The 25,360-nt window shown below is 39.0% G+C and overlaps 1 protein-coding gene across 6 annotated transcripts in view; it reads right to left on the reverse strand.

The window, feature by feature from the left end:
- Positions 1 to 337: 337 nt before the first annotated feature.
- The window catches only part of NBEAL1 (neurobeachin like 1), a 77,658-nt gene continuing 52,635 nt past the window's right edge, over positions 338 to 25,360 (reverse strand). For 3 of the 6 annotated variants that reach the window (XM_065069893.1, XM_065069892.1, XM_065069891.1), the window contains 25 exons: positions 24,233 to 24,538; positions 23,979 to 24,128; positions 22,806 to 22,963; positions 22,096 to 22,220; positions 20,426 to 20,552; positions 19,806 to 19,954; positions 18,807 to 18,940; positions 17,915 to 18,016; positions 17,159 to 17,254; positions 16,932 to 17,056; positions 15,548 to 15,688; positions 15,321 to 15,451; positions 14,001 to 14,110; positions 13,314 to 13,431; positions 12,514 to 12,611; positions 12,062 to 12,178; positions 11,472 to 11,561; positions 10,287 to 10,396; positions 9,499 to 9,671; positions 8,961 to 9,055; positions 6,926 to 7,042; positions 5,273 to 5,434; positions 4,023 to 4,171; positions 3,213 to 3,348; positions 338 to 689 (listed from right to left, as the gene is read on the reverse strand). In XM_065069893.1, the coding sequence (XP_064925965.1) occupies positions 588 to 689; positions 3,213 to 3,348; positions 4,023 to 4,171; positions 5,273 to 5,434; positions 6,926 to 7,042; positions 8,961 to 9,055; positions 9,499 to 9,671; positions 10,287 to 10,396; positions 11,472 to 11,561; positions 12,062 to 12,178; positions 12,514 to 12,611; positions 13,314 to 13,431; positions 14,001 to 14,110; positions 15,321 to 15,451; positions 15,548 to 15,688; positions 16,932 to 17,056; positions 17,159 to 17,254; positions 17,915 to 18,016; positions 18,807 to 18,940; positions 19,806 to 19,954; positions 20,426 to 20,552; positions 22,096 to 22,220; positions 22,806 to 22,963; positions 23,979 to 24,128; positions 24,233 to 24,538 (3,321 nt within the window). In that variant the 3' untranslated portion in view covers positions 338 to 587. Of the gene's footprint in view, positions 690 to 2,921; positions 3,349 to 4,022; positions 4,172 to 5,272; positions 5,435 to 6,925; positions 7,083 to 8,960; positions 9,056 to 9,498; positions 9,672 to 10,286; positions 10,397 to 11,471; positions 11,562 to 12,061; positions 12,179 to 12,513; positions 12,612 to 13,313; positions 13,432 to 14,000; positions 14,111 to 15,320; positions 15,452 to 15,547; positions 15,689 to 16,931; positions 17,057 to 17,158; positions 17,255 to 17,914; positions 18,017 to 18,806; positions 18,941 to 19,805; positions 19,955 to 20,425; positions 20,553 to 22,095; positions 22,221 to 22,805; positions 22,964 to 23,978; positions 24,129 to 24,232; positions 24,539 to 25,360 lie in introns of those variants that run through there. The other 3 variants (XM_065069889.1, XM_065069890.1, XR_010473899.1) reach the window with 2 other exon arrangements.

Raw genomic sequence — 25,360 nt, forward strand, 5'->3', positions numbered from 1 at the left:
TCCTTGCAGAACAGCCTAAGACTGGAGCTACAAAAAAGATAGCAATAGCCATTTACAGGAACAAATTGCAATAAATTGTTCATTGGGCTAAAAACATATTGAAAAGGCTGTAACTGTCACCTATCTCAATTCTGAATCTGACCACTGCAACTGCCAGAATTTTAATTTACTGCTGGGGAATTACAATGCTGCCAAAGCAAAGCCAAATACCCTCTTTGTGATCAAGGAACATGTGGCCCTATGAAGCTTTACATCAAATGCTACTTATCATCTTAAATTCAATTAGCAAGCTTGGGTTTGGAGGTTTGGGTGTCTTTGTTTTTGTTTTATTTTCTTCCATTTTTTTTTCTGAAACACAGTTATAGCAGCTATTTAGAGAGGGATTGTGCTGTGAGCAAGTCAACACCATTAAGGAAAAATATGCAAGCAAGCTAACTTGCATGAGTACAAATGCTTATTACTGTACCTCTACCATTGGTTCATCTTCAACAGATTTAAGAATCAAGCCCCTGAAAGTTGAGATACACATTTAAAGTGACCAAAAGATTAGACATGTTTCTGGAATCCACAAGAGAAGGTAGCAGCAATCACTTGGAATCTTGAGTGTTATATTCAGTCTCTCCTGATGAAATCTGGCTGAGCCGTTTGCTTGATCCCCACAGCTTTCGGGAAAGCTGACCTGAGCGCATCTGTTTAAAAGTAATTCAGAGAAACAAAAGGAGGGGGAAGGGATAAGGTGGATAAATTAAAAAGGAATTCAGACACTGATTCTGGTGAAATGCAGACACTACAATGTACTGCATGAACAAAATTAGACCAACAAAAATTATTTGAAAACAAACCAAAAGTTACACTTAGGGATGATTCTTGGGACTGACAAAAAACAACAGACAAAACACCGATCAAAGTCTTCTCTGATTTTGAACGGTTAAAGGGTTATTACCAAGTAATGCAGACTTATTACTTATCCTACTTCAAATGGCTTAGAAACAGTGTTTCGACTGCTATTTTGATAGGAAGGAAAAGAGGTGAATGTGAAGCAAAAAAGAACCAAAGGAGAAGAAAGGACATTTTATTTTAGAGATTTCAAACAGAAATTGCTAGAAGTGAAAAGGAAAAGATAAGCAAAATGCAAGGCAGTGACAGCAGAATGAAGGAAAGAGAGAAAGGTTATCTCCTGGTGTCAGATTTATACAGTCTTCCAAAGATCCTGGGTGAAGCGCCCAGAGTAAAATTTGAACCAGAAGTAATTCATATTGAGTAAGTATACAGAAGTATAGACAGATAACAAGCAACCAGAGGCCACGTTAAATCCAGCATCTGGTAGGTTTGCAATCTGACAACAATTTGTAAGAAACTGGTTTAATTTCTTTCTTAAATATAAGGCTTAAGATTGGCCAGTAGCGATTAGCCTGGCAGCTAATTAGGTTGTGAAATCCCTCACAGTTCAACAAACAAGGTGCGTGTCTGAAGAGCACAGCTTTGAGAACAGCTCCCAGCACTCGGAACCACAAGTTAAGCTTGCTCAAGAATGGTGTCATTGCAGCAGCAGCCTGCTAGAAAAGGCACAGGGATCGGCACGGACGGGCGAGCATCCCCCAGACTGCTGCAGCATCCCAAACAGCCAAGTCATTGTTAAAAATACAATAACATTTGTTATACTTCACTTAGTACTGGATACTGTCAATGCAGAAACACTAAAGGCCAATCTTAATACCAAGCAGCATTTCACTGTATGCACAATAAAGTTGGTCTCTCCCTTTATCCCAAGGATCAGTATCACCACTAAAAGCCAGAACTACAACACTGTCTTCCATATAAGGATAAAATTCTGGTAATTAATATATTCCTTCCAAACTACAAATAATTCAAAGAAATACCCCACATACATATGCTTTTCAAATATACTGATTGATGGCATTATAGAAAACTAGAAAATCTGGGACATAATGTTGTTCCTTAAAAAAAAAAAAAAAATCTATTCACATAGAAATTAAGCTTAAAGATCATCTGAATTATCAACAGATTATCCTGAAAAAAAAATTCATATAAGGAATCCAGTCTTTGGAACAACACTTTCTCCATAGTTAGAAAAATAGATGTGATTAACAGCTGAAAGAAAAAAAGCCTTCAGTCTAATGATATACATACATTTCAGCCTACAAAAGATCTTTGCTAAGGAACAGGATGCTGAGAAATGACAGTGACATTAAAACTGTCATTACAAACGTATGTTTAACCCCATCAGAAGCACCTCTCTGTCAATTGTGCAGTAGGACAAAGTCCAGCTGCAGGTCAGTGGGAACCTCCCTCCCCATCCGCTGCAAACAAAGTCAGGCTAACATTGTGGGAAGTCTGGTTCAAATATTAAACCATATATCTCCTAGCTAAAACACTTTAAACTACCAGCAAACAAGTCGCTCTGTTTTCACAATTAAAATATAAAATTAAATTAAGACACTTTTCTGGCATTTACTAAAGGTCATGCAAAAGTGGTAATCACATGTTCAAATAAATACACTGCAGCACAATGGAGATCGGGTTATAAAGAGAAGCAGGTTTAAACTAACCCAAGTACCCTGAAAATCATGACAAGACGTACTTAAAGCAAAATCGTTCTGCACAAGCAAAATTGGGCACAGCTATTTGACAGATGGATGCTCTGTATTTGATATTGCATACGCAGTACCAACAAGTTTATATTCACCATATGGAGCACAGAGCATATTGGAAACCTACACAAGTGATTCTTTGTGCACTGTAATTAGAGACTCTGAACAGAAAGCAGTAATATTTTTTTCCCCAGTGTCAATCAATGCGTATCAAAAGATCTGACAGAAAGCATGAGAAATAAAGTAGCTTGCTCTCTTTCGCTTCCAATTTTCTTCTGGAAAATTATTTCATCAAGAAGTGGCTGACAACACTATCACGTTCAGAAAAAGTTAGCTACTATGACTTTGCTTATTCAGATGCGAGTGATAAAGTTTGCAAGTTAGTCCAGCTGAGCTTCCCATCTGTGATCCCTATAAACCTTTGATTCTTAATGAGAAATTTCAGTAGAGCAGTCTCAAAAGTTATTTTTTTCCCACTGAAAACTGAAACTTGCTCTTAAATTTACCCTGCCATAGAGGAGACCTCTTGCTCAACTGGAAAGCAGATATAAGTGAGCTTCCCACTGTTCGGTAGAAAAAGTTCTTGATGGTGGGTTTTACCTCTGCGGGTTTGCCAACACCGACGATAATCAACTTGCCGTCCTCCAAGCCAACAAGGATGTGGCTGTACTCTTTGGTGACAGAAATGCAGTGAATTGGCAGTCGCATGGCTAAGGGGGAGATGCTCAGGCTCAGGCTGCAATGATCAAAAACCACACAGACAAAGCTCATCACGTATTTGTTTGCACACATGGCAAAGAATCACACTGCAGTTGAAATTGCTGTCTGTGGGATGCACTATAAAACACAGATTCTCGATATCCAGTTCGCTATTTCAATTATTGCTATGGAACGACCTAGTCATACTCCAGAATGGAGTTCAAATAACAAGAACAGGCATAGACGTGTCAGTAAATTAAGTCATTTTCACTGAAGAACAGTAACATTACCCCCACAACTGCCTAAACGACAAAGATCCCTCCCATTCTGAGGAGCAATGGAGCTCTACAGAGTGCAGCAGTAAGGAGAGTTGGAAACTCAGTGCAGAACTACATGAGACGTGATCCTGCAATTGCTGAGCTCCCAGTGACTAATCAGACATGGGGACAATCACAGCTCGCAGATGTCAGACACAGCTCTTCCCAAATTCTGTCAGTTCTAGGTGCATAATTGGGACAAATGCCTGGTATAACCTCCCATTTTTCTTTACTCCTTATCTTAGTTCCCCCATAGAAGAGTTCTTTCAGGAATACAGAAAAAAAGCAACGGTTACCACCTACAGCACCAAGGAAAGCCCACATTACACAGCCATTTCTCCATAAATCTTTATATTTGCATCTCGATAATAAACTGCTGATGGTGGTACACTACCTGTAGAGATCCCGTATGGAAAGAAATCCCTGTAAGCTGCCCATCACTATGTACTCGCCAGTCACACACATATCTGACACTTCCTCCTTCAGAGTCTCAGAACCCAAATATTTTCCATTGACAGAATAGAGATGTAATGCATTCTTATCCTGAAAAGATCAAAAAGGATCTAGTCAGTTCTCTGTGACATTTAAGATTGTATTATTTGTGTCTTTAGCTCACTAACAGGAGCTAACTTGGGTAATAACCCACAGATAATACTGATGACAACAGTTTCCTTGTCAAATGATACCGGACTACCGAGCCTATATGCAATGTGTATGTACACCAGGTTCTGTATGGAAATTTTTGAAGTTATTTCTCATCACCTGTTGATGTAACATGGTAACGTCTTACCTATCCATCTAATCAATTCTAAATTTTCTGAAAACATTCACGGATTTAATGGACATGTCCCTATTTTATAAGGGTTTTTATTAAGGAAGAAGAAAGGAAAAGAGCACTCTTATTGTCAGTCCCACTGCCACCCTCCCTCCCCCAACCCAAACTGAAAAGCAGGAGGAAATAGGTATATTTCCACAGAGCTAGATCTAGAAGTATTTTCTGGACAAGGCAATGAATTACTGATGGATTAAAGACATAGCTAACGTGACCATCTGAAGTTCTTGCAGCCTGACAATACCTTGGTCTCTTCTGTCCCCATCTTCCCATAGCAGCTAGCATGCCTACATCCAATAAACTTGTCTTCAAGAAATTTTCCATGTTCATAGAAATCATAACACCTCTACCCTTATTAAAGCAACTACGCAGCTACTCAATGGACAGAATAAGCTACACTGTGAACCTTAGAGCTCTGCCTCTAAAACTAAAAAACCTCAGTGTCGTCACTGGGCATCTTACACCCCGAACTTACTGCTCCCTTTGCAAACTTCAGTTTCTGTGCACAGTGGAACTTGTTTCCCCTAGTTTTCAACTTCAAAGCAGCTCTTCCACGAAGATTCATTAGGACATGCTTGGGCATCTTCCTTGCAGGTATTGGGAGATTTTAATTAAACTTACAGGTGCACAGTGTGTCTGTGACTTAACCTTTAATCCGATTTCACTCACACAGACTAGCAAAATAAAAAAAATATGGAAAAAGACACAGGATGCTCAAAAAGTCTTACTTTAGAAAAGAAGGATAAAGTTAACAATATTTATGACTAATGTCTTCAGAGAAAGAGAGAGAGGTATTCCATGAACCTAAGTACCTTAAGAGTAGTCTTTCCTTCTATGCTGGTGTGGACTACTATGTGGCCTTCCCAGGACACAGCCAGATTGGGAACAGTCAGCAGGAGAGAACTCTCACAAGGTGGTCGCAAAGTCCTCACGTACTGACCTTTCCGAATAGTGTGGACAATAACAGTTCCATCCTGCAGTCAAATTTAGGTAAGTTGTTACTCAGCAGGTAAGTGACCGCAACACACAGAAAGAATATTTAAATAGAGAGGGAATATTATGAAAGCACTTAAATCCTTAACTGGAGATCGAGATTCCTGAGCATTAGGAACACTACACAAAGAAACCTTCCCCTCAAGGCAACGTACTACAGGCACATGAAAAAACAAATGCGAATAGGGCAATAGGGGAAGGATAGGCAGCAAATCAGCCATTTCATAGGTCACATATATGAGTAAGAATTAAGTACAGGATAGAGTCAGAGTTCAGCAGCCCGTCAGAGTTATACAGTAAGGTAGAATCCCAGAATCACAGAATGTCAGGGATCAGAAGGGACCTCAAAAGATCATCTAGTTGAATCCCCCCGCTGGAGCAGAAACACTTACGTGAGGTTACACAGGAAGGTGTCCAGGCAGGTTTGAATGTCTGCAGAGAAGGAGACTCCACAACTGCCCTAGGAAGCCTGTTGCAGGCTCTGTCACCCTCACTGAGAAGAAGTTTCTTCTCAAATGTAAGTGGAAACTCTTGTGTTCCAGTTTACCCATTAACCCTTGTCCTACCATTTGTTGTCACCGAGAAGAGCCTGGCTCCATCCTCCTGACACTCACCCTTTAGATATTTATAAACATTAAAGAGATCACCCCTTAGTCTCCTCTTGTCCAGCTCCAGAGCCCCAGCTCCCTCAGCCTTTCCTCACACGGGAGATGCTCCACTCCCTTCAGCATCTTTGTTGCCCTGCGCTGGACTCTCTCCAGCAGTTCCCTGTCCTGCTGGAACTGAGGGGCCACAACTGGACACAATATTCCAGGTGTGGTCTCCCCAGGGCAGAGCAGAGGGGCAGGAGAACCTCTCTGACCTACTGACCACCCCCTTCTAACCCACCCCAGGTACCATTGGCCTTCCTGGCCACAAGGGCCCAGTGCTGGCTCATGCTCATCCTGCTGTCCCCAGGACCCCCAGGTCCCTTTCCCCTACACTGCTCTCTGATAGGTCATTCCCCAACTTATACTGGAACCTGGAGTTGTTCCTGCCCAGATGACAGACTCTACACTTGCCCTTGTTATATTTCATTAAATTTTTCCCTGCCCAACTCTCCAGCCTGTCCAGGTCTTGCTGGAACACAAATAAGCTGCACAGAACCTTCAAGGTTAAGGAAGCAGGCATGAAACTATCACAGAATTGTTCCTATGAGAAGCTTAAGATCTCCAAATAAGTCCACACTCATTAAAGCTCATCTGTGCAGAATAACACAACATGGTAGCTGAGGCCCATGCTGTGCAGAGCAGTTTGAGACAGCCCAGTTTAAGCAGGCAGCAAGGGAGAGGATGCATAGCATCTTGACGTACAAGGCTGAAGAAAACATCATGAAACAGTCACATTTTTATATTATTCTTCATCAACTTCAAACATGCTGTATGGTTTGAGTAGAGAAAAGGCAAAGAAGGGAAAAGTATGACAATGCTTACCCTAGATCCTGACACTGCCATATCCAGCTCAGTGCTGATGCCAACACTCGAAACTTCATCAGTATGCCCGTAAAGGATCTGTAACGGCTTAGGTGCTAGACCTACAGGCACTCCTCCCTGAGAGTAACAAAAAGTGCAATGACACATTCTCTTGCAGCTGAAGGACAAACAAAAAATAAATTTCTGGTATCTTCACTATCAGTTGTGGGAGATGTATATTTGACACAGACCAAAAGCAAAGGCATAACTCATCTGTTCCAATTCCAATTTTTTGCCTTTTATGTCAGCAGTGCTATTTACTGACATCACAAGAATGAACGCAGGACATGTGAAAGACAGAGTTTTTTAGTTGCCTTGTTTATATCCCTTCAGATGTCCAGGTTACACCACAGTTAGCAATCCTAATAGGAGTTAGGATCCACTCATCTACCCACTTTTTCTTCATCTGTGTATCTGGGCTTGTTCAGTTCTTACAGTGTACGTTGCAATTAAGCACTATGTTCACAGCCCTGCTTAAAGAAGCTGAAAGTTATTTTCCTTAAAATTACAGCAACTCTGTTCGATCTTCTAAGAAAGAGCTAATATTCTTTCTCAGTGACTACCAGTAGTACAATATACAAAGGAAATATTGTAATAATGTTCACTAAAAACAGTAATTTTCCCACATGACTGCAGGGTGTAAAAAATCATTTAGTACTTTTGTTCCAGTGAGTATCAGCATATACAGACATCCTCAGACCAGTCCTATGGCAAGACCTGTGCTTAGTGAGAGGGTATTAGTAAATAGTTCCAAGAGGACTCTTTATTGTCACTTTTGTGATAGAAATTCGACAGCCAACCAAGGCCGGGGAGCCTGAAGAATGCAGGAATGCAGAACAAGTGTCAAAATACAGAGCTGGGAAAAAATGCAGAGCAGACAAGTAGAATGGACGTGACAGTATGCAGTCATTGCTGCCACTTTGTAAAGACCAAGGTAAAATTCTCACAAGAAGAATTTACAATACATACAAGATATTTAGATATCCATTAAATAATAATAAAAAAATACATGAGAAGTCTTAAGAAAAAGCAATTCTAAACAAATATCATCTCCAAAGGATGACTTATTTAACTCACACTAATAAGATAAACTAAAAAATGCTCAACATTTATCCTCACTTGAGACAAAAAAATACTGTTGTGAGCACTAAGATCTCATCTTTTTGACCAAACACTGTTGGTACAAAGTCCTTCTTGAAAGAATTCTATATGTTCCAACCACAGACAGCTTCCACAAAAAACCATGCAGTTACGCGCCACTGTACTGGTTTAATGCGCTGACGTTAGTTCAATTATAACAAGGTGATCTGACAAAATGTACTGTCCATAATATGACAGCTCCCCCTGCAGTTAATCCTACTCATGTTGCCTGTAATGCAGCAATCAGAAATGAACATTTAAATGCATAACAATGGAAACGGCCTCACGTTTTGTGTGTGAGTACACACATGCATCACACAACCACTTTCATTGTGTGAAAGCACAAGACCAATATTAAAGAATTCTGAAATGCCCGTGTAAATCCAGGTCACAGACTAGTGTTGTCTTTGCTAACTCCTAGTATAGCCATCAGTACTTCCTACAGAGGAAACAAAATGCTAAAATGCAAGTAGTACACTGAACAGCAGCCTAGAAATGTAAAAATCCCCAACTATAAACACTGTTCTAACAAATTTAGGTAGTCCCAAGTACTGCCTCTTTTTTGGTTCTTCTATCTGTACAATGGGGAATAATATTTGCCTATCCTGAAAATAACCTATGACATCTTTAAGAGTGCCTCTGAAATACTGTACTGCAGCTGTAAAGTAACTAATGCATATAGTGAATATTTCAAATACAGAAGACAATGGGAGTAGTAAAATTAGTAAGCTAATCAATTTTAGTGGACTGTCTTCCCTGCCCACCTGAAAGGAAATCAATAAACAATCACAGCAAGACAGAGGAACACAAAAAAGCATTCAGAAACTGCTTCTCAGAGTATGCCTAAATAACCTACCTGATGAACTATTTGCCATATCATGCAGGTAGTGTCTCTGGAGCCTGAAATTAAATGAATTCCACAGTAGTCTATTGCCAAGCAGGTCACAATATCTAGATAAAGGAAAGAAAACATGAAGTTATCATCACATAAATATTTAAGACTAATTTCCCACAGAGTGCCAATGTGCGTGTAATACATTAACAACGTATCCTGACTTGCAGTCAGTTCACTGTGATAAGGGTTGATGAGACTATAAAACAATGAAGTCTTGTACAGGTGTACCAACCTGATTTAACCACCTTTGCTACCTAAAACCAGCAGTCAAGCCTTCTTTTGAAACGACATTAAACCATCACTCCAGTGACTAAAAAGTCACGCTGAAGTATTTATGTATAATAATGGTTCAAATATTCTTACATTCTTATGCTTCCATTCCTTTATAACGGCTGGGCTTGTCCGCTAGAGTGCACTAGCTACAATTATTTCCAAAAAGACCAAACGCCAAGGCACAATAAGTAAAACCTTTCATTTCACGATATAAACAATTACTAACCCATGTGCCTGATGTGCTGTCCAACCAGCTTGCCTTTCGTAAGAGATGTCACTCTGATGCTGTTGTCCCAGTGTCCTCCACTGAAGAGCAGCTTTGCATCATGGGACACTGCAAACAACTTGGAGGTGATCTCCAGCCCCGGTGCAAAGGGACCACTCACACTGCGTTGGGTTCTGCAGGCAAATGATGAGCAGTTAGAGGGTCGCTTTAGTTCAGACCAATGTATTTTGCAGTTCCTATATCCTTAAAAATTAATAAGAAATTCCATCTATAGAGGAGGCTATATCTGAAAAAATAATAGGTGAAATTCTGGCACCTGATATCCAGGGCAATACTCTCACTACCAGCAGCAAGTGGAAGCAAGATTTCACCTTAGATCTTTTCAGTCTTTCATGCAATTTGATTCTGTATGAATAACTCATGTCCCTACTAAGTATTGTTACAATAAAGAAAAAAATATTCTAAAAACCAAAGAAGCAAACCCACCACATATACCTGCACTACAGTGTAAAGAAGTATGAAGACTGACCATCTCAGATTCAAAGATGAGTATTTATTTTTAAAAGTTAGAAGTACATCTAAGAATGAAGAACCTTGAAGTACTACTTAAATAACTCTTTACTAGAACAGTATTACAGATTAGAGGTAATATTCTTGAACATCAGAAGATGCATTCTTATGTGAAAACTCAGCCAATGAAAACAGTATAACCCACTGACTGCTGAACAATTACTGTGTTTTATTAGTGTAGATGCATTCATCTGCACCTCGCCTCATCACATGCTTACTTGGGATTTGTCACTGTGGTATCTCTGATGAATGTAAAATAGTTGGAGATATTTTTATCATAAGGCAGCCAACCATGAATTCCAATAACACAGTTCAGACTTGCTGTTACCTAAAAAAGTTTGAAAGGAAAATCTGTGAAACCCAGAGGTATATTTTCTGCTTGCCTTTGATGGCAATGGAGTTTGCATAAAATCCAGCACGGCCTTCTACACTTCCATCTACAAATCAAAAAAAAAGTCCAGCTGAGGTGAGTTAATGTACATGTGGTACATATTACCAAATTAGAATAGTGTGTGTTCTAGATACATCAGAGAAGTTGAAAGCAGGGAGAGGGAACATGTAGCAAGGAGGTAAAATACAAAACACCCAGTCAGCTGCTGCTTCTCTTATTTGAAATAGCAGTCATTAAACGTTAACATATTAACACAGGAAGATGATTTTTAAAAAAATTGTACTACAGTTCTATTTCTGAGAAATAAGAAAGGAATGTAAATAGTCAAGGATATTTTCATTAGATATTTAGAAAAAATAAAATGAGAATTTTAGACGTGTCCAAATTCTAAATTATATATGCACATACCACACTAAGCCAGGATAGTACATTTGACCTACAAAGTAGGAATATTGGAAAATAATATTCTTTCCTGCAAAACCAAGGTATTATTGCACAGGGCCCGTATGCAGACCATACATACAGATGTAAATACAAAACCACTCTCCTCTTTTCATCATTTGGCCATCTGCCATAGTGTAAGCACAAAAGTTAATTTCAGCAACAGTGCCAGCCTTTGAAGTATGTATATGTGGCATACAGTATAGTTTAATATATGGGTCGGAAAGTAATGATAAACATAATGGTGCCATGAAAAACTGTCATTTTCAAGCTGGGCTGCACTGCATTAGGAAGTTGATTGCTATTATGGAAGTGGATTGAGTGGGCAACTTACACCACACCTCACGACAACTGACACTCATGTCTCATCAGTTCTTAAATGCCATTCAACAAATCAGCCTGGTTTCTCTACAGAAGACAAACATTTAACTTATAGCTGACATTCACTATGGGTTAAAGGAACACATTTGAATAGGAACAGTTAAGAAGTGTTTCTCTACAAGTTGTATGAAACATACACACCTATTTGACTGTCTGCAGTCTAAGAATAGTATTGACACATGCAACTCACCAAGATCTCTGGGCTTCCCTGAGAAATAAAGGAACGTGCCTGATTCCTGGGGACGACAGCTTTGATGATGGGCACACCATCACTGATTCCCTAAGAGAAAGGACACAGTTTTGGTTTGATTATATGTAAGAGCTAAAGGACAAATCTGGTACCTGTGGAGAGTAAAACCCAAAGGCTCTGGAGTAACGTCAGACATGTAGAGTCCTCTAAGGCACTGGAACACACATATCCAGTTCATGCAGGGATGCTTTGTTGCAGACACCAGAAATGAAACCCTGGCTCTGTCCTAAATCAGGGAGTTTAGCTCCCAAGTTCAGTGAGTCCTCAGGTGCCACCAGTGATGTTCTTAGTTTTCTTAGCATCTTAAGACTCAAAAAACACCCACACAAGCAGCCAGAAGATACAAATTTAGGGGATTCAACCTCTATGAAACTAATTAAGAAGACAGAGCTCATTTTAGACACATTTGCATTTTAAAAACGTTTTCTTTAAATAGGAAGCATGTTTATTTTCATCTAGGTTGTGACCTTTTGTTTCAAGTACGTCAGAAATTTCAGATCAGATTTTACAAAATTTCAAGTAACATCTACCTCGATGAAGAATGACTTCAGTTCAGTGAGGTGCTGAAAGAGATTCAGAGTGGAGGTGTCACTTTTAGTCAGTCTTTGCACTACCTCTTCTGCTGACAGCCTCTGTGGATGGGGCTCCTAGGAGAAATATTTGAAGGATTATCAGGTTACACAAATTTATCCATTTGTTCAAGTCACATGATACTCAGAAACTTATTGATAATCAATGGGAAAATAGACTCTTGAGCACCTAATTTCCCTTGGTAAAGTATATTAATTTCTTTTGAAAACGGTATGTTAAATTTCCATCAGTGTGACCTTTAGCAGTGGTAATGTAGCAAAGACTTAAAATTCCTAAAATTACACACTATTCTCTTAGAAACCACCATCTTTTCATTCTTTTTCCAAAGTCCTTTGTTACTCAGTTGGATTTAAGCACAAAGGTCTCATTGAGAGGGAACAAAGAGCATTACCTTTAACAGCTGACATGGAGTTTGCCCAAAATTGTTTATCATCCCTTCTAAAGCTTTCCTTTCTTTCTCATCTGTTAAAGCATCCAAATCCACAGCACCTAGATCACAACCAGAACGATGAAGGGTAGAAAAATGGAAAAAGAACATGATCCAGACAACTTATTGTGAACCGATAATGGTCAACAAATGTTGTGAAACTTAATTTAATTGCAGTGTTATCACATTTTACTCCAGAAAAGCCTCCAAACAATGCCTTCACATTAAAGATAATCTGAAAACTCCACTCAGTAAGTGGAATTTTAAGTGTATCTGTAAGTGCAAGAATTGCAGGCTTTTTTCTTATCAAACAAATTTAATATACATCATGCATGCAACACATTGCATATAAAAGCCACTCAAAATTCAGTTTTGGAATTAACAGTCTATCATTTATCTTCAATATTTGTTGTTTTTAACCAACTTGCCTTGTCTCCTAAACTACAAGAAACCTCTTCCCATAAATGCTTTTAAGCAAGCAAATGAGAAACTAACAAAACCCCCCAAGAACTTTAAGAAACAAAATACAAGTGACAGGAACAGCCGCCCTTTAAAAAAACCACCTTTATTAAAATTTCGGGTTTGCAATTTCTGAATCAAGTATTCTGGTTGTTTGATGATAAACTGCAAGTTATGCTTCATCTATTATTCTGTTGCCTTACCATATGCTACTACCTGGCATGCTCACAAATCAAGTGTTTTCTGTCTAATACTGAAAACCCCCAAGTCTGATGGCAATGACAAGAGAGCATACTGCTTTGTACCTTCATAAGTACAATAATAGAACACATTGAGTGCCTCCACTGCAGCTGGTCCCCTCTGCTTGTAGCCAAAAATCAGATCTATCCATTCATGAAGATGAGCGGAAACATACTCAGATTCCTAGAACAGAAAAATACTCTTGTAAGAGTAAGTACTGCTGCTTTCTTATTTATTATTTTCTGTGAAAGAGATTTAATTCCAAAAGAGATTTAATTCCAAAACTAGGTATACACCAATGTACAGGGCAGAAGTATAAGAATATCCATGTGCGTTAAGGGTAGTAACCGCCAGTAAGAGGGAATATTAATCCAGCACAGCAGCACATCTAGACTATTGAAATGCAAATATGCAATGGAAGGTAAGCTGCTAGCTCTCTAGAACCATAAAGCATAATCTTTAAAAAGCAAGGGAAGCCTTATCACCTAAACCCACCTAATTCTGCATTCTGTGTCTTAGGGCAGCAAACTCCCCCATGATTCGTATCTTCAAGCTCTTCCCTTTTTTTTTTTTTGAGCATTTTATGGACATACACAGCGCTTTCAACTGAAAGTTCTAATGGTACTTGTAATGTCAAACACAACCACCACTCTAGCTCAAATGTAGCCTCAGTAGTTCACACTTAAGCCACAGTGACGATGTGTAGGTGTACCTGCTTTACCATTATTTCACACATATAAACCCCAGCTTACCAGAGCCTTCCTGTGTTTATAAATGAAGTCTTCTGGGGAGTGGGCCCATTTGGGGAGAACAACATCATTTACCACCTCTTTGGATATTTGAAGCTGACCTAAGTTAAAACCTAGTGAAGAATTGAGAGAATTTTAAGAGTTACTACAAAATATTTCAAATATCTTGATACCTCAATAAAGATTGAAAAGCATTACTATCTCAATACAAGGGAAGGATATTGAAAAATTCTTCATGTATATTTCCAGTAATGCTTCCACCAAGGGCAAGTTCTGCCTGAATGTTTAAAAAGTTAAATAATACAGGATAACAAGTGTCCGAAGCACCTAAATTATTCCAAAGCTGAAGTCCCGACCTTTAAAGTAGCATTAATCATTTACATACCTACCGGTAAACAGGTCTGCATTTGCTTTCTTTTAGGAGGACTAAGAGTCCAAAGCATTTCAATGAGGTTATTCATAAGACCGAAGTTACTTTCAGGTTTAAATGGTTGTAGTATCAAGGCTTCAAGAAGTCTTAAATCCCACCAGGTTTCACTAGAACAACTCTAAAGACTTAAATCACTTTTGAAAGTGTGACCTGGATGTTTCCAATTTTTATAACTTAGAACTCTTGTAGATTGTAGCTAGCAGAATAAATTAGCAGCATCACACATACAAATCCATTTCTATATTGTGTAATAGGTAGAAAACCCATTCACTATGCAATAAGTGTGAATTAAAAACTAGCTAGGAGTCTCACATCAGAATGCAGGATGCTGTCTTTGCAATCAGCATTATGAGTCATTTTTTTTTCCTTGTTATGGGCACTGAAACCTTACAAGGCTCTAAAATCAGGTGATTTAACATTACATTGGAAGGTAACTGTAGCAAGAAGAAAATACGTTGGTTGCCTAGAGCAAATAAAAGATCTCACATGTTTGAAGATGTCCAAACTCTATCATCCAATGAACCCAGTAAAAAGAATACTAATCAGCCTATATTAACTTTTGCTAATTATTTAATCAGTATTAACTGCTGTAATTTTTTTCTTTTTCAAACATCCAAATGATCATCTCTGGTATTTTACATTAGGCAAACAACACTATTTTTAGCCATCCTTAAGTCCCTGAATTTATCAACAACATTGAGGCTGTTGCTTAACACAACTGATGTCTTCATTAAACAATCTGAAGCCAGCATGATGATTAAAGTAATTTCTACAAGCACACTATAAAGTTTACATAGGAAGTGTTCCACAGCATTCACAAATGGTTGTAGCAATTCTTCTGTGAAGAACACTAGAACAGTTTTCTATGAGAATATTTGGCATAGTCAGTTTACCATTTTGATTCTCCAGGAACTCTGGGAAGTAGAAGAACTCTGGGATAAGTTCCTTGACATCATTGGGGTTGTCCATGAGCGCCTGCCATGTAGCAGGAATAGAGTGGAACTGCCTGTCAGCACAGTCAAACCTGCACATCAGAAATCCCATGTTAGACTCAGTTAATTCCCTCAGTAAACTGGTAATGAAGAAAAATGAGGGTGCTGCTCATTTGCTCACAGTATACCTGCCACTTTGAAGCTGGATATGAAGTGTTGTGAAAGGTTCTACTCGAATGAGGTAATGCATGACACCAGCAGCATTTGAGTAGTGTGTCCCATAGTGAAATTTGTCAATCATCCCCAGGGGATCCTCAAAATTCTCATATCTAAAACAAAACAAAGATTTATAAATACAACTGAGCACTACAGTTGATTGACATGCAGATTATACTTATTGGAGGCAAGGATTCAAAAGAAATTATCACAGCATTCTATAAGAGAAAAATACATTGTGTTTTGTTAAACATGAGGACTTCAATTCTGACTTTGAAAGTCCCTAAGAAAAAGACTTATGAAAGACAGAAATGTACACCAGATGAAGCCTTTGCATACCTGTTCTTATACTCTTCCCTAGGCATTTGCTATCAGCTGTCAGAAACTGGATAAAGGGTAAGACAGGACTGACTTAGTATGACTTAATACAACAGACAACCCCCCCTACATCACTAAGCTGTACAGATATTATTGAAGGGACTTGTCACAGTTTCTTGCAAGATTTAAGAAAAAAAAAAAAAAAAAAGGTAAAAAGATTGTGTGTGTGACTGTGTCAAGATGCAGAAAAGAGATTTAATTGACACTTTTCTACAGGCAACCTCACTGTACAGTGCCCCGCCACCATCTGGCTGATATATGGCTCAGTGGCACAAGGCTGGTAAGAGAAATTGGTTCTCCAGCAGTACGACTAACTACAATTTCAATACTATCAAGGGCAGAGCCTAATCATTCAAAGAAAATTCTCCATGTTTCAAGTTTTCTGAAGAAAGCTGGTTTTGGAAGCTGTCTGACGGGTGCAATGTGGTATGACGGACGGCACACTCACTCCCCACACTAGCAAAAAAAGAAGGATTGCGACACAGATGTGTGGGTGTAAGTAAGTACTTGTCATTCCCACCTATGGAGGAGTTGCTGGAAGTCACTGAGTTATATTTTATTTCAAAGATAATAATCTATACTTGAAAAAAAGAGCAGGAAGCACAGACTCTGGTTCAATGTTACCTCTCAGCACAGGCAGCTCAACTCACAGTATGATTTTGCATTCCTTATCTTGAAGCAGACATGGGACATAGTATTCTCTCTGCAAGCGGCTGGGTCTTTAAGTGTTTCTCCAGCCTTTTAGTGTTTTTATCTCCACATCTCAGAAACAATTGAAAATTTGTCCTTTCAGTGCCGTCTAAGCTAACTAATCTGAATACAGTAGGAACAACAAATCATAACCTTTGCAAACGCACCTGAGATGTTATAAAACTAGTTTTTAAAACTTTCACTGTCACAACTTTATTTTTGAAATGTGTTATTAGCCTGAAGGCTCAGAAAAGATAGAGAAATAGACCAGAGTGTTCTGGTACATACTTCTCTTTCACAGCCTTGGCATTCTTTTCATTTACTACCCCTATGGGTTTGGACAGATCTCTAAAGACTGCAGGATTGTTCAGGTCCAGTTCTTCTGAAGTATAATCTCGTAAAATCCAAGGGAACTATAAAAGAGTCAAAGATAAAATTGAGATTAAAAATCCATCTTTCAAAATAGAAAAAATACATCTGTCAAAAAAACCAAAGAATTATTGTTTTTTAATTACCACAGGATATTGAGCAAGGTCATTGTAAGTTCGTCCTGCCATTGTGTTCAGCTGAATAAGGTAGTCAAAGTTGGATATTTCTCTATTCACCCATTTCTGAAAAACAGAAAAAGATACAATGGAAGTCACTACATGAAAGATACCACTATTGCAAATTACATGTTGTGGCAGTGTTTATCTGCCAGACAACAGCATTGGCAAGTGAAAGACACACAACTGCAAGAATGGTATGAAGAGATGGAAATTAAAAACACATCTACTACATTTAAAAATGTATCCATATTTAGGGTAATACAGACACTTTGACATTTTCCTTTTACACCAATGTTACTAATTCCCTTAAGATCGTATTTCCTGCTTAATCTTCATGAGTTTCATTGAAAGCCCCATCATGAAAAGGTAGCAGGGAAAATTATTCATGCATATAGTGAAAAAAGTTCCAAAATGAGTACTCAGTATCATGGACTGAAAATAGAAGCAGGTCTGCTACATGTTTTCTACTCTTGTTGAAACCCTTGTCACAATCTCATCAACAAGAGGCCGCTCCATCCGTTTACCTCACCGACTGTACACAACGAAACACGGTGATTCTAAGAATATGCATGTGAAAGTTCAGGGGCCAGACTGAAGGTACAGAAATTAGCAGTTGCCATCTAAACACTGGGGAAAAAAAGCCAAATCCGTAGTCCAGAATGTTCCAGGACTCCTTCAGGAAGCAGAGGAATGCTTTAGACCCTTTGTGCTGAAGTCTCATACCTGCATCAAACCTGAAGCTTTAAAAAGTTCCTGCGGAGATCTTGTCCCAGAAATATTTGGAGAACGCAGTGACAATATTCGACTATATACTTTGTTTCGTACCTGTTAGAAAGCAGCATGAATAAAACAATTATTCTAGAGACTGAAGCTGACAAGTAAACAACTTCTCTGCTGCTTAAAACGTGAAATAAATGGAATACAATTATGCTTTAAACACTCCTATATCTTGCTGCATAAAACATTTGGACATAGATGGACATGACATCCTTCAATTATAGGATACAAAGGCAACAAATAACATGAAGCAGATTTTTTTACTTTTGTGTAGATGCTACACAGAAAAATCACTTTTGCCACAGAAGTCTTCTAGGAAATACTGCTGCTGTTCAAATAAAATTATACCAATGTTTTTCCTACAAAATTATTGCAAAGGTTTATTTGCTAAAAACGAACAAACAAAACCCACAAACCCAACTCTCCACAACATTTTATAGGAGCTATTCATAGACCGACTGTGGCAGAATGCAAGCCCCCTCTCTCCCCCTCCCTCCTTTGATATGGAAGGAGTAGACATATCTCCCTTTCTCTCTGCTGCTTGAGGCCAACAGCTTCTTTTGTTTGACCCCAGAGCCCACTGGCCAATGTCATTAAGAGAAGGGAGCGCCGAGGCACCAGGGAGCCGCTGGGCACCCGCAGCCAGTGTGGGGGATGTTTGGAAGCTTCAGGGACACCCACAGCCAGGGTGGGGGTGCAGAGAAGCTTCTGGAATGCCCACAGTCAAATCTGATCAGTCTGTAAAAAACAGATTCTCGTCGAGGCTCCGCCCCTTGCGCGCGACCTCTTGGAGTTAAGAGCTGAACCACTGCCACCAGGAGCCACTGCCACTGCCTACCTCCTTATTGAAGTTGAGGAAATAGTTGGTTTGGTCGGTCAGGAAGATCTCCAAAGCTGACCTCCTCAGGTTGTACCGACGCAAATGGATCTCTCGAATTTGAGAAAGGTGCCATTTGAAATCAAAACCTACTCCTAGGAAGACAATTTTGATTGTTGACTGGGCTTATATCAAAAACCTTTCATTTAGACATAATGCAGTATCATTTCCAATAACCCCGGAGTTATTCCTAGAAAAGGTCAATTTTATGTGCGGCTTGATTAACCGTCTTACTAGGAAAATGTAACTTCAGCTATTGTTCTACTGAAAGAAAGAGGCAGCAGGGAATATCTGATGGAGTGTATAATTGTTTTTGCTTTCTGATCAAAGTCACTTTATAAATGTATTCTGTTGATAAAAAATATGCACCAACCCCCTTCAGTCTCTTAAACAGGCTTGAATAGAGGCTTTTATGTTTAGAATTCCCAAAAGGTCAACTACTTGACATACTGGTTTTGAAAATTTTACCAGTATTTGTCAAACATTTCAGTTCACTGTTTTCATACTCAACTATGTATATTCTATTAAAGTTCACTGAATTAGTGTACGTGATTGATGTTCACATACTACTGCCTTTTAATCATCACTTACTACAACTTTTTGATCAATGTAAAAGTGAAACATTTGTCAGGGAGAACATGGAGGTGCCATTTAAGCAAAAATTTAGAGGTAATGACATTTTGTAGTCAAACTTAATTTTTTTTAATAGGTTAATTTTTTAAAGAAATATTCAGAATGGTGAATCCATTTAGCAGCTCAGCAAGTACAACTCCAGATTCTTGATTCTGAAGGGATCAGCCAGCTACTGATCACCAAGTACAATATTAATTTCAAGTACCGATGCACAACTTGTCTCTTCACAATTAGTTTGACACTCAGTCTCAAAAAAAATCCAACTCAGCCTACTGAAAACAGAATGCTGAACTGCACTGAACAGAAAGAGACACTGATCACACTCACCTTCCTCTTTTTCAATGCTGCTGTCAAAGAAATAGATGTGCTGGGTAGTGATCTCCAGCCTGCCAGGTATCACATCAATTACTGTAACGAGTTCACAGTCTTCAGACAATATCAACTTTTCTTTCTGACTTTGCTCATCCTTCTCATCCCTATAAAAATACCACTAAGTGTTAGGAAGATTACACAGTTGCCTGGGTACTTGGTAAGAGTACAGTTCAGAAAATAATTACATTTGAATGGCATTAAAATTTCATAGCAGCACTCTTCAGGCTTGATATTTCAGTCTCGGGCACAATGGACTTGACCTCCCCTGAAGTACAAAAACATGAGGCTGCATTTCCCTTTCTTATTTAATTGCTGGGTGCTTAAATTATCTGGCCCAGAGCAGAGCTAAGTCCTGGTTCATGTGACTAAAGTTACCTTCACAAGTATCTGAAGTAATGATTACCTAGGAGTCTGCAGACGTGACACACCACAAACAAGCGTTTAATTACCTTTATGGTACAAGAAAATACATGAGCATCACTCAAAGAAGCGCCACTTCTCTGCTGGACTTCAACAGCACAGACACACATAGATGCATGCACATCACATCCTCAGTCCTATTCTGCTGTACTTACAAATTGGAACTGGCTGCAGTGTCTTCTTCTGGTAGTTCAAGAATATCATCTTCCAAGTCACTCACTTTCACCTGCTTCACCACCTCCAGCAGCAGAGAGTCACTAGAAGGCTGTGTCTGGTGCACACCTGTCAGAAACAGATATTGCAGCTCACAAAATGTTTGCTACAACACTTTGGGAAAGCTGAACTCCTGAGTGTATCTTCTGCTGTCAAATCACAGTATCACAGAATGTTAGGGATCAGAAAGGACCTGGAAAGCTCATCCAGTGCAATCCCTCCGCCAGAGCAGGAACACCCAGATGAGGTTACACAGGAAGGTGTCCAGGCGGGTTGGAATGTCTGCACAGAAGGAGACTCCACAACCTCCCTGGGCAGCCTGGGCCAGGCTCTGCCACCCTCACTGAGAAGAAGTTTCTTCTCAAATTTAAGTGGAACCTCTTGTGTTCCAGTTTGAACCCATTACTCCTTGTCCTACTGTTGGCTGTCACCAAGAAGAGTCTGTCTCCATTCTCATGACACTCACCCTTTAGATATCTGTAAACATTAATGAGGTCACCCCCCAGTCTCCTCTTGTCCAGCTCCAGAGCCCCAGCTCCCTCAGCCTTTCCTCACACGGGAGATGCTCCACTCCCTTCAGCATCTTTGTAGCCCTGCGCTGGACTCTCTCCAGCAGTTCCCTGTCCTTCCGGAACTGAGGGGCCAGAACTGGACACAATATTCCAGGTGTGGTCTCACCAGGGCAGAGCAGAGGGGCAGGAGAACCTCTCTGACCTACTGACCACCCCCTTCTAACCCACCCCAGGTACCATTGGCCTTCCTGGTCATCCTGCTGTCCCCAGGACCCCCAGGTCCCTTTCCCCTACGCTGCTCTCTAATAGGTCATTCCCCAAGTTATATTGGAACCTGGGGATGTTCCTACCCAGATGTTGGTTTTAACTGAGTAAAAAATAACCAGACTTCTTAGATACTTTGGGAGAAGCAGAACACTAAAGAAACTCCCTGAACTACATGATACACATGTCAAATCGTAACAGTACAGCAGGAAGACACAAACACATTAGAAAACTGAATTTTGATGTGGACATTTCCAACAAAATATTTTGCAGTGTTCTGTCAAACATGGTTAAAGTGTGCAGATTTCATGGAAATACATTGCATTTATTTTTTGCTTACTTGGGTTTAAAAGAGTTATTTTTTTGGTTCGAGTCTTGACATCCAACACACCTAACTTAAATAACAGTTTGCACCCCTAACTCTGCTGTTTGGCATATTTCTGAAAAAAAGTGCTTCATATCTACACATTTTAATTATAAGCTCTAAATGGTTGTAAAGAAATAGTGCCTGCATACTCTGATCTCATGGCATCCTTTTCTTGAAAAAAACTTACGCAAGAAAGCTGTGTGACTGTTTATTTTTAACCAAAGGCTTTCTTTAACTTTTTGGCACAAAAACCTCACATTTGAATAAACAAGGGGAAATTAATTCTACTCAGTAGGAAGATGGTGTTTCAGGTGAAAGTACCACTCTTATGTCATATATTTTACTATAGAGGAAATAAATACAAAGAGTATTTAAATACAATTCTTAAATACAAAGAGTAAAGTGTGTATCTTTCTTCAATAAAGACTGAAGAATCCCAAGTGAAATAGCAAATACAATCCAACTTTACCTAAATTATCTCTCAGGTCACTAGCATCCTGATGAGAGTTGAAGTTGTAATTCTGCACCAGTTTTAGTCTCATACGTGAAAAATTTTCCACATTTGAAAGTTTCCAGTGAATAGGACGCTGTTCCCTTGGAAAACAAGAATATCCATAAAAACAGTTAAAAGAAGGTAAAGACTTTTGTAATTAATTCACATAGGAGTACATATTTAGAAGAATACTGGTCATCCACTTGTACACTGTAAAACAGAAATGCAATAAACTGCATTTTAATTTTATATTTCATCTTGCAGTTCTGATCAACCTAAAGTACTTTGCAAACAGTATTTATTTTCTATTATTATCATTTTAAACTGAAACCAACTTAACACATAAAAACTCAAGGTCTTTATTAACAAGTCTGTTCTCACTTTTCCAACAGAACCATCAATCTGTAGGATGTCTCAAAAAGTTTTTGCAATCACTTCACTGATAACTAATTTTTTTGGTCACTTGGCAAGAGTACCCAGAAAACTACCTCAGCACTATGCTTCAAACTTTGCATATTGGTAACTAAATGCAGGACACGTTATAAAAGACGCACTGAATGTTAACTTTACATCTCAAGAATTGTTATCGGAGTCAATCTGCCAAGGTTCACATGAAACAGTTAAGTTAGTCATGTGAGCAAACTCCTTTTACATATCATATACAGTTTGATTTAAGAACTTCTTACATCTCAGCCCAAGGGCCACGTTCAGAGAGGAGGTAGAGCTGGGCTGCTCTCCACTGTCTCAGAGTAGCTGTGTGTTGACCATGAAGTTGCTTTAACATACTGTTGTAGCGCAGATTTTCCTGTCGAGCTTTTCTGCTGAATGGTTCCACAAAATGCTCCTGAAAGACCATTAAAAACAGATCTAGCACTGAAATAACACTGACCTTTGAAAACACAGTTTTGTGGCTTGCAAGAATTCTCACAAATTAAGAAGGAACAACAAAGCCTAAGCGGTAAAAATTTCTGAAAATTTAAGGTAATGCTTACAAGGAAAAATTTAAGAAGCTTAGTGCTGGAAGAAATGGCACCAAACTACTTTGACTTTAAAATGTGAAGAAAGTATCATGAATTCTGAATCCATATGAAAAGAATTCTTCGTCATCAGAAAAGTGGTCAGCATGGTAATCCTATTGTAATAGGTAGGATTTTTCTTTAAACTCCTGTTCTAGAGTGTGACTCATATTCTATCCTTCCTTTAGCTACTTGAATAAAAGAGGACTTACTATAAGGATCCTTATTAAGTAGACAAAGAGAAAACAAGAGAAATGTAACTTAGCTATATTTGCTGTAATTACTGGTTAATTCTACTGCTTAAACTGAGTCAGTTGAGAAACAGTTTTTCCAAAAGTTTAATGTTAAATAAGAGCTGTTCATTATTTTCAGCACTTTCATTGTATTGAAATAGGGTAAACAACAACTACCACCAAAAACAACAAACAAACAAACATGAAACAAAACGAAACCAAACCAAACAAAAAACCCACACAAAACAAAACATAAACACACACCACACACGCTGACTCATCTCATAATGGATAAGAGATTTTAATAATTCAAACCAAAGTAAAAGAACATGCAGCTTATATATGAGCATAATTCCAGGTTGCTGCACTATGAGAAAGGCCTCATGTTCTTAAATAATTCTGCTTACAGATAAGACTCTTAAATAGAAAGAACATAATTAAAAAGCATATCCTACAAGTGTATCAAGTCACATTGCCCATAAAATCTTAAAATAATCAACCTGCCTGCAATCACTTGAATTGAAGCATCCTGGAATTCAGTTTCTCCATCTTTTAGAAGGCAACTCCCAAGATAATTCTAAGAGAAACTTGCACTCCCTCAAAACCTTACCTGAAATTTAAGCTTACTTTCTCCTCTCTCCCGGTCTCGCTTGTGCATGTTCACCATAAATGCTTCATAACAATCCCTCCAATAAAGTGTCATCTGCTCGTGATCATGTCTGAATGAATTCTCTTCATATTGCTTCATATTTGGAATAATCTGGTTCCAGCAAAACAAAAAGCACAATGTGATTTCTGAACGAGTTTCTCTGCTTTCATGGCTAAAAAGAGAGGGAAAATGATGGAAAATAATCTACTACTTACATATTTGCCAATATACACTTGCCACTCAGCAGAGCTGCAGTATTCTTGAAAATCCTCAAAGAAAGATGGGCTGCCATTGGTAGGAGGCAATGAAGGGAGATGCAGGTTCATGAAAAGAAGTTCATAAATCTTGGATACCAATGTCCGAACAAGGGGAATCAAAAATGAGTAAGTTTCTGTCTTCTTTTCAATTGATCTACTCAAGATGCCTTCCAGCTTCCCCAGGATGTAGCACGCTTCGGGCTGGCTCTCAACTACTTTGGTCTGAAGAAGTGTGTTTAGTTTGGCTGCTGCCATAGCACAGACCTACACAGAAAAACAACAAAAAATGAATGCAACACTCAAAATAGTGATTTCGAGCACAGGAATGTGTACATATTCTGGCTGCATCCTGGGAAGCCTAAGGCACACATCCATCAAATATGGACACTGACCACTTATCCATCCTGTAATAGACCGAACCTGAGTACACTGCAACCACAAACAGCTGCATTAAGACAATCCCAAACATAAACTAGCAGGCCTGGCTTTTCTGAAGGGCTCATTCCAGGCACAGCCCTGCTAACTTTGCTCCAAATGTTGATTTGGCAGAACAGTCCAGGTTCACGTGCACTTAAAATACATAAACCCCAAACTACAAATAGATGTATTTTATGGTAGAAACAAAAAGTCACAATCAGAATCACTATCTTACTGCCACTAGTAGTGTCTACATAGTCCCAGCTACCAACAGCTTGGCCTCTACCTCGTTCTCATGCTCGGAAGGTGCACATTGGCACGACTGCGGGGTAAATTTGCAAATGGTAAGAATTAAGGCAAACATCTTCCCTGTACAAGGAGGAAGGACTGCCATCAGACTCACTAGATGCCAGCTAAAGCCTTCTTATATAAGCTGCACTTTCCTGAAAAGCCAGATACATATTTTGGTAGACATAGCAACGGTATGCAAGGTCACTGATAAGGATGGATGCACATCTCACGAGAGGGGCAAGGAGAAATAGGTGACCAAAAATGGACCAACTGAGTATAACATCCATTCACATGATACTTCATATAAAAGTGGGAGATCACAAGGATCTTGTCCCTTTTCCTTATGGCCGACATTAGGAGAGGACCTTGTGAGTCATT

This window comes from Columba livia, chromosome 7 (assembly GCF_036013475.1).
Source record: "Columba livia isolate bColLiv1 breed racing homer chromosome 7, bColLiv1.pat.W.v2, whole genome shotgun sequence".
Classification (NCBI taxonomy): Eukaryota; Metazoa; Chordata; class Aves; order Columbiformes; family Columbidae; genus Columba; species Columba livia.